Genomic DNA, 12,819 nt, shown 5'->3' on the forward strand with positions numbered 1-12,819 from the left:
TTGTTAGCATTTTTTGTAGTTTCAACAAAGGTATTTGTTCTTCCTCAAGTAAGAATAGATTGACTTATGGTCAGGATCAACTACATTTTGATAAACGTACAATAATTATGTCACAATAGAAGACTAAAAATACAAATTAAATCAAATTTCCATTCGTTTTGCCATATGAGGAAGAAGCTAAATACATGTGCAATAGTGTTTTCCTGAAAGACAAAATACGGGGCAGAGGAATAGTACATCCTGCCATTACATCCCACAATTCATTTCGGCACGACTAGTAGGTCTCAGCTATTTGTACATACAGGGGTCTTTTTCCTCACCGGTCTAACATATTACGCTAATATTACGAGCTTATTTTACAACTTTTATTGCATTTAATGGACTTTTATTCGGAAAACACTTAGCCTGTTTCCATTTAACGTTAATTCAGCAGGTGAGTAGGTTTCCTGCGTGACCGTTACTGTTAGCTAAACTAGCTTGAAATGATGTTAGCTTACTGGAGCTAATTAGCTATTTGACAATAACGTGCTGCCTTTTCTGCTCAGCGGGTGCTCTATTTGTTTGGTTTGCAGTGAGAACAGTCATTTGGGCATCCATGTAATATTTCAAGACACAAGTAATGCATCGCGCAGAATATCATTTAAACACGTTCTTCTCGGTCTCCTGTTGTCTGTATGTTATCGTCCTCGTCTTCCTCAGGTTTCATCAGAGGTGAAAATGTCATTTCCTCCTCCACTCAATCCTCCACAACTTGGAATCCCACCTCCACAGTATGCGGGATTTGCCGCTACTGTTCCTCCAGGTACCGATCTCCCGTGCTGTCTCTTTCTAATTGATTGATTGTTGCGACCTTTACAGAACTCATGAATATTTTAACGATTTACTACATTTTCTCCGTTGTACATTTTGGGAATAATTTTGTCAATAAAAATTGTCCTGTAACTCCTGTCACTGCTGAATTCTCTTAAAATGTGTGAGCTAAAAGTCTTGGAAATCTCTAGAATCCCATTACTTATTATTAAAAACCATAGAAAGACAGCTTGAAATACATTTTAATTAAATCAATCCTTGCAGAGGAAGTGCTAGTTGACATTTACGTTCAAACATGTAACAGTGAAAATAGTTGGTTATTTGTTAAGTCTTGTATTGTTTTGTCATTTTCTTTGTATAGTATGTATATATCCAGATACTTCAGTGTTTGATTTTTGGTTTTATGTTTTGTTTCTATTTCCAGGTACTCCCATGATCCCAATACATATGGGTGTAGTGACTTCTGCACCCACAGTGAGTTTAGAGACAGGGCTTATTCTTACTGCATGGCAACTAAAGATTCAACTGTACTCAGTTATCTGTGATACTGTCTGTTTTTTCAGAAAGTTTACAATTGACACCACCAGTGCTCATGTTTCGTATATAATGAGCCCTGAAATTACTAAGGTTTGAATTGAATTTGCAGGTTCTCCTCCCAACTCCGGTTGCTGTTGCTCAGAGGCCAATGACTCCAAAGAAGGACTCAAATCAAATCAGAGCCAAGGATGCAGATGACGGCAGTGGGCCAACTACCACAGTATTTGTGGGAAACATCTCTGAAAAGGCATCAGACATGTTGGTCAGACAGCTCCTAGCGGTAGGGTGACTTCTCTAAAAATTAAATATTCCAGTAATTTAAGTTACATTTTTGTCTAACTCTAGAAAAACACACATAACATACGGCAAGACTATTACAACTGCTTAATTTGTGATTTATTAAATACTGTCTGCTGCAACATGATCTGTAATTATTGACTTCCTTTTTTCTGGGAAAGAAATGTGGGATAGTCCTAAGTTGGAAAAGAGTCCAGGGTGCCTCAGGCAAACTCCAAGGTAAGAACAAACAGAAATTTGCAATTTGACAAACGTCTTCATGTTGGGAGAACACCTGTAACAAATTTATTTTTTCCTCTGTTTCTAACCTGTGAAGCTTTTGGGTTCTGTGAGTACAAGGAGCCAGAGTCTACGTTGCGAGCCCTCAGGCTTCTGCATGAGTTACTTTTAGGTGATAAGAAGCTGTTGGTCAAAGTTGATGCCAAGACCAAGGCTCAGCTGGATGAGTGGAAAGCAAAGAAGAAGAGTGCCAATGGGGTATATGTTGTTTAGCTTTTAAGGAAATGTTAAAATAAGAAGATGGCCAAAATGTTTTATAACATCCATTTTTGTGGCCTCACCGTACAGACTGCCAGTGCAGCAAAGAATGAGAATGAAGAAGATGACGAGGTTCTCGATGAAGAAACCTTGCGTCGGGATCAGTTAGTGAAGGGGGCAATTGATGTCCTCATGCGAGAGTATGCAAATGAGCTGAACGCTTCCTCACAGGACTCTGACAGTCAACCTCGCAAGAAACGCAGGGAGAAGAAAGAGGAGGTTAGTCTTATGTTGTGAACATCAGGCCTCAGATTTCCAAGCTGCTGGTGTTTCTTTCTTTATGTCCACTACTGTGATGTTGATTTTTTTTTTTTGTTTTTACTTTCTTTTTTTTTTTTTGCTTGAATAGGATATTAATAATATGGAGTTGGAGGATGACAAGAGAGACCTGATATCCAGAGAGATCAGCAAATTCAGAGACACACACAAGGTAATGTATCAAACTGCTTTTGTTTTATCTAATTTAATTTAGGATAATTAAAGCTTCATATTTGTCTAACAGTTATTGGAGCTGTAGTTTGTAAGGAGACAGTTTTATTGTCGGAGTTGAATCCATAACAGCTAATAACATAAAACAAGAAATAGTTGATATTGCTTCAGCTACACAGGCCTCTTTTAAGGATTTCTATTATCAAATATATCAAATATTCTGATTGGTTTTTTTCTGTAACTCTTAAGTCAAAAAAAGCTTAGCTCTGCACCTATTTCTCAGAGTGCATGAATTCAATGTTAAATTCCGTCTAAAGCTAATCTATTGATTAAACCCCACCAATATGGTAGAGTTCATTTGGTGACTAGAGCGAGATGAATCTCAGAAACTCAGCTTTGGGAAAAGTTGCAAGGATAGGATGTAAGTATGATCCTTCTTTTCCTCATTACTTATGCTCGGCGCTCCCTTCTGGAGGGTTTGCAGAGGGGCAACTGGTTGAAGACTCATTTAAATGATAGAATTATCAAGTTCAGAAATTTTGATTTAAGCACTCCTATATAATGAGTTTGGATTTGAATTTAGAGGAAGTGACATTGATGCACTCTGTAGACAGCTCAGTGAACCTGTGCAGATCCTCATAATTAATGGTGTGTTTGAAGAACAGACACAGTCTGTACCAGTCTAACAACTGTTTAAACAGCAGCCTTTAGTATTCCTATTGTAGGGAGCGCCTTTTCACAGCACTCTGTGGTCTGAAGACTCATGAGGTCAGTCATTCTTTTTTTTATTTGGCTCAAAAACTACCTTTTACCTTTCTGTGACTTTGGAAGCAGCTCAACCCATTAGTTGTAGACAGCACAGGTGGAAATAGTAAAGTTAAAATGACAACAATTTTATACTATATTTATTTTGTTAACACTCAACAATCATCAGACTGCAATTTTAAACAGTTTTGTTTAATAAAAGTTACGTTAAAGTTTATTACAGCATCTTTGAAAACACTAATTAAAATAGCTCTGGTCTGACTTTGTCGGCTTTTAATTCAGATAATTCAGTTTCAGAAAACTAAATTTATCCCCTTCAGGTCATCAGTGGACAGAGAGAAGCAAATACAGGTAAATGAAAAATAAAATATTAGAATAAAGAATTAAGGAGATTAAGATAAATGAAAAGTTAAGATTGCAGCAGCAACAAAAGAAGTAGTGACAGTTATTGAAGTGACACACAAACACTTTGTGGGCTGCAGTGGCCAATGAGACACGAGAAGAAAACCCTCAGGTAAGACTTGTTCTTCGCTTTCCTTATGACAAAATGGAATACACTATGTGACCTTTCACTCCAAGAATAGAAAACGGTTGACGAGCTGTTCATGATGTATGTGACTGGGCGTTAATTGCACTGCTTCACAGGTATAACTTGGACTTCTGTCGTGATTTTGTCTTGATCTGCTGTTCCTCTGACACACAGCCTTTATGTTGTGTAGTGGCAGAGAAGTGCTGAAAAAGACCATAGGGCCTCAACTGTAAGTCACACACCAGTGGACCCAAAACCCTTGGTAGAAAAGTTACATATTTAGACCATTACAGAAAACCCCATGCATCGTTTAATGTTTTTCGGATGTTCACGGGGAATATACACGAGAGCTGATGATGTTATTCACTGATTTGGACCATTTGCGGTGCTAAACTGAAGATCGTTTTAATACACTTTGCATGTGTGTATGTTCATGTTCTTTGGTGTATAGTTGACTGTTCAGAGAACTCATTGACTTAGAGATTATTAGTGGTAAACAGTTTTAGGCATTTCAGTTTTAATTTTTCTCTCTATACTGTAAAAAGTCACACACACTTCTAAATTATTGAATGCACATTATCTCTGTGATCTCCAATCTCCTCATTGATATAGAAATTGAACAGATGTACTTTTGACCAGTAAGTATTTGCCAGCAGGTGGAATCATCTTATTATATCGCAGCCCAATACAAGCTAAGGATCTTGTAACTGTAGAGGACACATTGATCACTTTACTCTTATTTCAACAAAAACCCCAGCAATATTAAAGGAAAAAACATCCAACCAACAGAAGAGTATATTGGTGGGTGGTCCAATCTCCGTATCTAGTTAAAACTGTAATTCTTTTGGTTTTATTTAAAAAATGAACTGCAATTTTTGATTTCATGCAAGTGTTTCCTAAATTGAGTGTCTTCATTAAACCTGCTCAAGCAGAGGATTACTTCCTGGAGAAAACGTCAGGTCTAAGAGGAGCTTCTCACTCGCAGCGTCCAGCCTATTCCTGGCACTGAGTCATGGCAGTATGTGAGCATGTGTGACCCAGGAAGTCTGACCCATTTCTCTGTATCTTGTGCTGTTGATGTGTTCATGTTTATGTGCAATGGAGGTCTTTTTCTGTTTGAGTGTAGTAACACATTCTCAATTTTTTTCCTGTCTGGCTCCTGCAGAAACTGGAGGAGGAGAAAGGAAAGAAAGAAAAGGAGCGTTTGGAGCTCGAGAAGGAACGAAGGGAGAGGGACAAAGAGAGAGAGCGCGAGAGGGAGCGCCGCGACCGTGAAAAAGAGAAGGAAAGGGAGAGGGAGAGAGATAAGGAGCGGGAGAGAGACAGAGACAGAGACCGGGAACGGGAACGTGAGCGGGACAGAGACAGGGAACGGGAGAGGACAAAGGAGAGAGAAAGAGAGAGGGAGAAGGAGAGGATCAGAGACGTCAGTGTTGATCGCAGCAGATCGAGGTCAGTTAAAGGGCCGTGTTGGCGAAGTTTGTCAGCTGTCTTCCTTTTTCATGATGTCATATTTGTCAAGATGATCTTTTAACTAAAGTGTGACTGCAATGTTATATTTAACAAATTTACTAAACTAATATAGTTTAGTAAATTTGTTTTTTTTTGTTTGTACAAAAATCTTAAATGATATTTTACAGTATTTACAAAAATCTTAAATGATATTTTACAGCACTGTATTACAGAATAACATAGCTGTAGCTTTTAGCTATACCCCACAACAGAACTCTGGAATAAGACTTACTTTTGTATGGTTTCCACAGAGAGACAACGAGAGAAGATAAAACAAAAGAAAAAGAAGGAGATGAAGAGGATATTTACGAACGGAGGAGACTTGAGAGGAGGCTCAGGGACAAGGAGGCAGCGTATCAAGAAGTATGGCTGTTGGGTTTGTAACAAAATAAATACCTAAAATTGACTAAATTAGTTCACTGAATTAGTTGTCTTTGTTTTATTTTAGCGCTTAAAAAACTGGGAGATTCGCGAGAGGAAGAAGAGTCGTGACTACTCCAAAGAAATGGAGCGTGATGATGAGAGGCGTCGTGAAATGGTACAGATAAATGTTTAGATAATAAGTGCCTTTGGTTTAAATTAAAAATGATGTCAACATCAATAATTGTTTCACTCAGATGAAAGAAGCCAAAAGACTCAAAGAATTTCTAGAGGATTACGACGATGACAGAGACGATCCTAAATACTACAGGTAACACGCTTTATGTTCGTATGGGTGAGTGAGAAGTACTGTTTGACCTTTTTTCAAATGACTTCACACTCTTTAATTGTTGTTTTCAGAGGCAGTGCTCTGCAAAAGCGACTACGTGACCGAGAGAAAGAGACGGAGTTGGATGAGCGAGACAGGAAGAGGGAGAAGGAGGAGCTGGACGAGATCAGACAGAGGCTTCTTGCAGAGGGTCACCCGGATCCTGATGCTGAGCTGAGGAGGGTATGTCCTGTAAACGGCCAAAATACATTGTTTGATTTGCACAGAGATTTTTTGTTCTTATGTTTTCAGTGAGCACTTTGTTGAGTCATCTATAACCAGAAGTGTTTATTTCCCCACATCCCTCTTGTAAAAGAGATATCTGCAAAAACTGAAACTCCAATTGCTTTAAATTTAACACACATTCACTTGTCCTGCCTATCGAAAAAAACTGATCTGGTTTTGGGGACCCACAAATAAAAACTTTGGCTTATTTGTTTTTATGTAGATGGAGGAGGAGGCAGAACGCAGACGCCAGCCCCCTCTTAAACTTGAACCTGAGGAGGAGGTAAAGCAGGAGAAAGCTCGTAGAGATCGGGATCGAGACAAGAGAAGGTCGGGGAGGCCGGTGGAGCCGGCGCCCTGTAGTCCTCAGCAGCCTTCAGATGATGAGACAGAGAAAGGACTGGAGAATGACTTTCAGGACAGGGAGGATTCACCTGAGGTCAAACTTCAAAACAAACCCATCATGCGACCCATCAGCTCTGCTCCTTCAGTTTCCTCTGCCAGTGGGAATGCCACTCCGAACTCCCCTGACAATGAATCTCCCTGTGGCATCATCATTCCTGGTGAGAACACTCCGGAAGTACAACCTCCTGAGGAGCTTCGGCCTAAGATGAGTCTCAGTCTCAAACTGGGTGAGGACAGTCTTTCAAAAAGGACTCATTTGGATCTTTGATTGATTGGTTTGATTGTAATAGTTTAAAACTTTCCTGTATTTCTAATCCAGGTGCCACCAACAGTCCAAGTCAGCTCAGTGTCGGAAAAAGAAAGAAGCTGGTGACTTCAGAAAGTGTCTTCAACAAGTTTGATGACGAGGAGACTGACGAGCAGCCTCGCAAAAGGAAACTTGTTCCTCTGGATTACGGTGATGACGACAAGAGTCTGGGGCTGGACGGAGCAGAAATTCCTGTGGCCAAGGGAAGCATTAACACAGAGGAGAAACGAAAGCACATAAAAAGTCTAATTGAGAAAATTCCAACTGCAAGACCTGAGCTCTTTTCCTACCCTCTGGACTGGGCCATGGTTGACTCGGTAATAGGTTTTTCACTTTTATAATTTTAGCCTTTAATAACTAATGCATCTCACGTTATTATAAAGGTGAAATAATGTGGATTTCAATTTATTTGGAATTGAGTTTTGTGATTATTTTTTTCCCCCTCCCCTTCAGACTCTAATGGATCGTCGCATTAGACCCTGGATTAATAAGAAGATTATAGAGTATATTGGAGAGGAGGAAGCAACACTTGTGGATTTTGTCTGTTCAAAGGTAATTATTTATTCTGTTAGAGTTCTTTATTACTCTGTGCTCAATTCTAAGGTCCTTGTCTGGCCTCCCAAGTTAGATCTGGTCTACAGTTCCTCATGTGTATTACAGATGTCCATTTGTTTTTTCAAACATTCTTCCGTCTTCCTCAGTGGTGTCTGAGGAAGATGAAAAAGAGTGTCAAAACACGTCACAGTAAAAAACACATAGCCTTGTGTTAGGATGCTACCTGAACAGGGGTGTCCCTGCCTGTCTTCAACAACTCTTGAAGAGCTGATCTTCTGAGACTATCTCCTGCTCTAGTGTTTTCCTGTACTTCCCTCCCCCATGTCCTCCTATCTCCTACACTTGTCTCCACTTCTGCATCCTCACCCTCTGGAAGCCCTGCTTTCCTAACTAGTGTTCTCCTTTCAAGAGTTATTCTATGAAGCTTGATTATTAATACTCCTCCTAAAAGCATCAGCTAAATGCATAAATGTAAATGTGTTGCACAGCATCCTGATTTTCATTTGTGCTCATTCTTGACCAGAGTAAATGCATGTCTTTAGACAATTTATTTTTATTAACTGGATTTTTTTTTTCTTAGGTGATGGCACACAGTACTCCTCAGGGTATTCTTGATGATGTTGCTATGGTAAGTTTTAACAGAAATGTTTTAGAATTTGCTTGGTATTGAAATAACTGAGTATACTTTAGTGGCCTCTACATGATGTTGTCTCCAATTGCCATCTTCAGGTCAAATGTTTTGTTGTGCTGTATTTTAGTAAAAACTATGACTGTAACTGTTGATCACTGTAGGGTGCAACTGTTGTCATGCTAAACTATTACAGTAAAAACCCTATATTGTGAGAGTGTAAGCATTTCAGCATGCCAGGGTATTGCATCGAGTCCACCAGCTGCCAAGTTACCACTGAGGTGCTCTGAGTATGGCACCGTCCCCACACACTGCTCCCTGGTCCTTAAAGCTGTTCACTTTGGTGATGGGTTAAAAGCAGAGGTCACATTTCGTTGTGTGCAGTGGTGTGCTGTGTCACAATGACAAGTAGTTCTTTCCTTCTTGACTTTACTTTCTGACCACAATTTGGCTGAAATAGGACTTGACCTGTGATAGAAATACAAGGAAATAACTTTTAAATAACACAGCTTGACTTGTTTAGTTGAAGCTTGTGCAAAGTGAAGGTGAAAAAAAAACTAATGTTATTCTGTTGCAGGTGTTTTTTCTATGCTTTTACATTAAGTATTATTATTTTCTAACCAATGTGTTTGTTTTAAGGTTCTTGATGAAGAAGCAGAAGTATTCATAGTAAAAATGTGGAGACTTTTAATCTATGAAACAGAAGCAAAGAAGATTGGACTGGCAAAATAAAGATGGAATGTATTTGCAACTGACTTCCTTAGCTCACACTTCTTCCACCTACACTTTTTTTGGTCTAGCAGACTGTAAACATGTGCCCAGGCACCTCACCATTCCTTAAGCAAAGAGCTGTGGCCTTGGATATTTCTGTTTGTAAAAGAGAACGTGTGACTGTTGTGTTTGGAAGGAGAAAGATTGTGTTGCAACAATACAGAAACGCACTGCATGACAAAATCCTGAATGTGTGATCTTTTCATCAGCTTTATTTCTTCCATCCATTAAGTGAGTTACATTTGTTTTCAATAACAGTCATCCTGGTGTGGCACTGCTCTGTTGTGTGAACTAATAAATATTCTTTTTTTTTTTAAGAAAATGTGTCTCATGGCCTTTTATCATGGGTTAAGGTGTTTCACTGGGATTTCAGCAAGCTTACCCTGGACCTGGTTGCAAAAACACCTGTACAGATTTAATGGAGAGCAATTTACTTGCAAATGAAAAAATATTGTGTTGTTTGCCTTGCTGGTGTAAAGTCAAGTTTGTCCACATTACGTCCTTCTTTAACAAAATGGGTTAAACACATTTAAACATCATGACAATTGACCGATGCTGATAAAATCACAATCTGTAATTCTAAACATCACAATTTAAAAGGCATAATTTTGTTGCGTGATCACCTAGTATAATGAAACCCAAATACGCAAAAATGACTATAAAACAGTGAAAGCCATACCTAGACCTTTGGAAAGGTGCATTAACCCAATGGGTAGAAATTAGATTTACGTTGGAGCTAATTTCAGCTGCACACAGCGACAAGTCAGAGATCTCAAATAAACTTTTGCAAAAGTAACACATATGTAGAAACAGAAAGTTGAATCACCTTTTGATAATTAAAAGTATTAAATATGTTTTATCAGTTAAGTAGATGCTCATGAGAACGTATTTCAATAACATTTCCCAGTGCATAATTTTGACCTCGCTCTCACACAGTACGTCATTAAACACTTTTGAACGTGCCGAAACCCCGCCCCTTTCAAGCCGCGGGAGCACGCGGTGACGTGGCAGTGGAGTGGCGACAATCCACTCTGACCCGGAAGTTTTTCTAAATGGTAACAAACAAGAAGATGTGTCGGTAGGCGTTCTGTAAGCTGCTAACCAAGGCGGAAAGTTGCAATATTCTATCAAACCACACACCTTAAGGTTATACACAATGTGCGTTTTCTTCGTTTTAAATGCGAAGGTCGGCGCGTCAGCGTTGTTTCGTTTGTGAAATTCGAATGTTGCCTGAATACGGAAGCGAGTTAGCTTAGCATCGCTAAACCAACACAGGGCCAGAGACTTAAGGGACTCGTAGGTGTTCGGTTCCCAACTACGTCCCTTAGTGGTCGAAGCACAGTCGGGAATGTTGCTACACTTGATCAACACGAAAACAACTTCCTGCTAATAGAAAAAAGTGTATGCGGAAGCATTTTTTCAGTTGTTTAATATCACCAGATTAGTTGAAGAGAGAAGTGCAGACATGGACGATTTCAGCTCCATTAGCCTGTTGTCTATTGCGATGTTGGTGGGATGTTACGTGGCTGGTACAATACCTTTAGCGGTCAACTTTTCAGAGGTAAGTTTGTCATAGTTTAAACATACTAGCGTACGAGTTAAAAGTATTTGCAATTTTTCATTTGAACATTAAGAAAAATGTATTTATATCTAAAACGTTTCTAAAACTAAACTCCATCTTGATATTAGTATATTTAATTTGTTGATATGATACAATTCCGTTGTTAAGTACATATGTAGTCCCTATAATTATAAATTTGGTTTTCATATTTTGAAAGTATTTAACTGTTGAACCACTGTAAAGTACAATACCGGCATCACACTCCAAAAATGTCAAGAAAGAGACCAAAGTCAGACTTGTAACATTTTGGGAGGTTCCATATATGCAGTTAAAATGGGAAAAACGTTAACTGGTCATATTTGTCTTACCAGAGCATTCATAATCACCTTTTGCTGAATTAAAAATGAAAATTGTCTCTGGTGTTTTAAAATTTCCTTAAATAAAACATCCCTTGTTCACAATACAAACAGCAATCATTGTGGTACTTTTCAGAGCCCCCACAAGGCTTTCTATAAATCTGGATTTTGTATCATATGAGGTTTGCTTCTGTCGAAGCTCCTAAACACCAGGGTGGTTCTTCAGGTTCCCACAGCAATTTTTGCTTTTAGTGTCCTAGTTTCTCCAGCAGAAAATACACAAACCTTAAGAATACTTTGGATAATATTTGGATGGAAACATTTTCTGTATATGTAGTGGAAGAAAGTAATTTAATCCATATATAGACTATATATAAATATGCATGTGTTTGTTTGTTACATAATCACCAGAGAGACAGGTCCTGACGGTCATTTTAGACCCTGCTTTTGTTCTCTAGTCATGGTAGCATCTCATCTTCAGAGGCCGGCGAGACTAAAATCCCTCCATGCAGGTTAGCTAACTCTGTCAAAACCACTTTCTGAAACACAGTAGGACCAAGTGTAACTCTCCTTTAACCCTTGCAGACTTGTTTTGACAATTGTTCTTGTTACTGTATTGTGTTAGAATGTCATATCTCTAATACATTCCTGTCTAACTCTGACAGACTGACTTCATTTATAATGTCTGTGCCCTTGAGCAACTGGCACCAATGTTTGTTTTTTTAGCATAATTGCAAATTTGCTCTTCATATTCACTGTCATTTCCATATTTCTTGAATGAATAACACACACAGCAGACACCTCAGCAGCTGCAGCAGCATTTTCCATGTTTAACAGCTCATTGCTGTCACCTTGTACCTATATGGTTTTGAGTTCAGTCCTATTATTTTGTAGCCAACATGCCACTTCTCGGGCATAACAGCTGCCTGTGGCTAAATAGCAACACCTGTTGTTTAAAGCCCATGGAGTGTTCCCTACTCTAGTGTTTAGTGGCATTGTTGCAGAAATGTCTTACACTTTTGACTGAGAATATTCACAAATATGATTACACTCATTTCGTATGTGATTGTTTTTTATTCAAACATTTTGTTCTACACTTAATGTCACCAGGACACACATCTGTTGAGACAAAACTATAGACAATGTGTTTCTTCCTGATTCAATTCCCTGTCTTTCAATTGTTACTCTGATCAAAGACAAAAAGACCAAAGTTTTTTTCTGTTTTTTTTTTGTCTTTAGGAAAGACTGAAGCTGATCACAGTGCTGGGAGCTGGGCTCCTCTGTGGAACTGCACTCGCTGTCATAATTCCTGAAGGAGTCCATGCACTTTATGAAGAAATCCTTGAAGGTATATTTCACCAACACAACAGACAAGGACTGTCAGTGCTGCATCATCACTGCTTCAATTTGATTCCAAGACTTGTACATTAAATCAAGTTTAGTCAGTTGAAAAGTGGTGTTTTATTGAAAATACTTTAACTATATTATAAGCATAATACTTTTTTATTCTCCATAAAGGTTTTTGCTTTAATTTATTCATGTAAGTTCCTGCTGGTTTTTTAAACATTGTTTTTAGTCTCGGTGGTTGATTGTATTAACCAACCTAAGTGTGCTCATGTGTGAACAACACTGTTTTCTATGAAGATGAATTACCTGTTGGTGAAGAGTGTTTATCAGATCAGATCACAATGCACAGAGCATTATGATCTGATAAACTCTCTTCAATAAATTCACAGAGCATTATGATCTGATAAACTCTCTTCACCAACATTGTTTCCTGATATCGTCCTGCGTGAACTAAGGCCATTTGACTTTGCTTTGTTTAAACTGTGTCTCAACAGAGCAAA

General features: G+C 38.6%; 2 protein-coding genes across 4 annotated transcripts in view; both read left to right on the forward strand.

The window, feature by feature from the left end:
• The first annotated feature begins 283 nt into the window (after positions 1-283).
• On the forward strand, positions 284-9,376 carry rbm25a (RNA binding motif protein 25a). 2 transcript variants are annotated; one of them, XM_008313592.3, is made up of 18 exons: positions 284-433; positions 700-802; positions 1,235-1,284; positions 1,457-1,627; positions 1,806-1,863; positions 1,961-2,121; positions 2,212-2,400; positions 2,531-2,611; positions 5,070-5,356; positions 5,668-5,779; positions 5,865-5,954; positions 6,034-6,107; positions 6,197-6,347; positions 6,613-7,021; positions 7,114-7,418; positions 7,555-7,653; positions 8,237-8,284; positions 8,924-9,376. In XM_008313592.3, exons 2-18 carry the CDS (start codon positions 718-720, stop codon positions 9,014-9,016), a joined length of 2,463 nt encoding a protein of 820 aa, XP_008311814.1. In that variant the 5' UTR covers positions 284-433; positions 700-717; the 3' UTR covers positions 9,017-9,376. The 2 variants fall into 2 exon arrangements, with proteins under 2 accessions (XP_008311814.1, XP_024911253.1); XM_025055485.1 differs by lacking the exon at positions 1,235-1,284.
• Positions 9,377-10,079: 703 nt separating this feature from the next.
• Positions 10,080-12,819, forward strand: part of slc39a9 (solute carrier family 39 member 9) — a 5,565-nt gene continuing 2,825 nt past the window's right edge. Inside the window, exons 1-3 of one of the 2 annotated variants that reach the window (XM_025056123.1) lie at positions 10,080-10,616; positions 11,384-11,484; positions 12,212-12,320. In XM_025056123.1, coding sequence (XP_024911891.1) covers positions 11,479-11,484; positions 12,212-12,320 — 115 coding nt within the window. In that variant the 5' untranslated portion in view covers positions 10,080-10,616; positions 11,384-11,478. The remainder of the gene's footprint in view (positions 10,617-11,383; positions 11,485-12,211; positions 12,321-12,819) is intronic. The other variant, XM_008313610.3, reaches the window with a different exon arrangement.

The sequence above is a fragment of the Cynoglossus semilaevis genome, chromosome 1 (assembly GCF_000523025.1).
Source record: "Cynoglossus semilaevis isolate Cse_v1.0 chromosome 1, Cse_v1.0, whole genome shotgun sequence".
NCBI lineage: Eukaryota > Metazoa > Chordata > Actinopteri > Pleuronectiformes > Cynoglossidae > Cynoglossus > Cynoglossus semilaevis.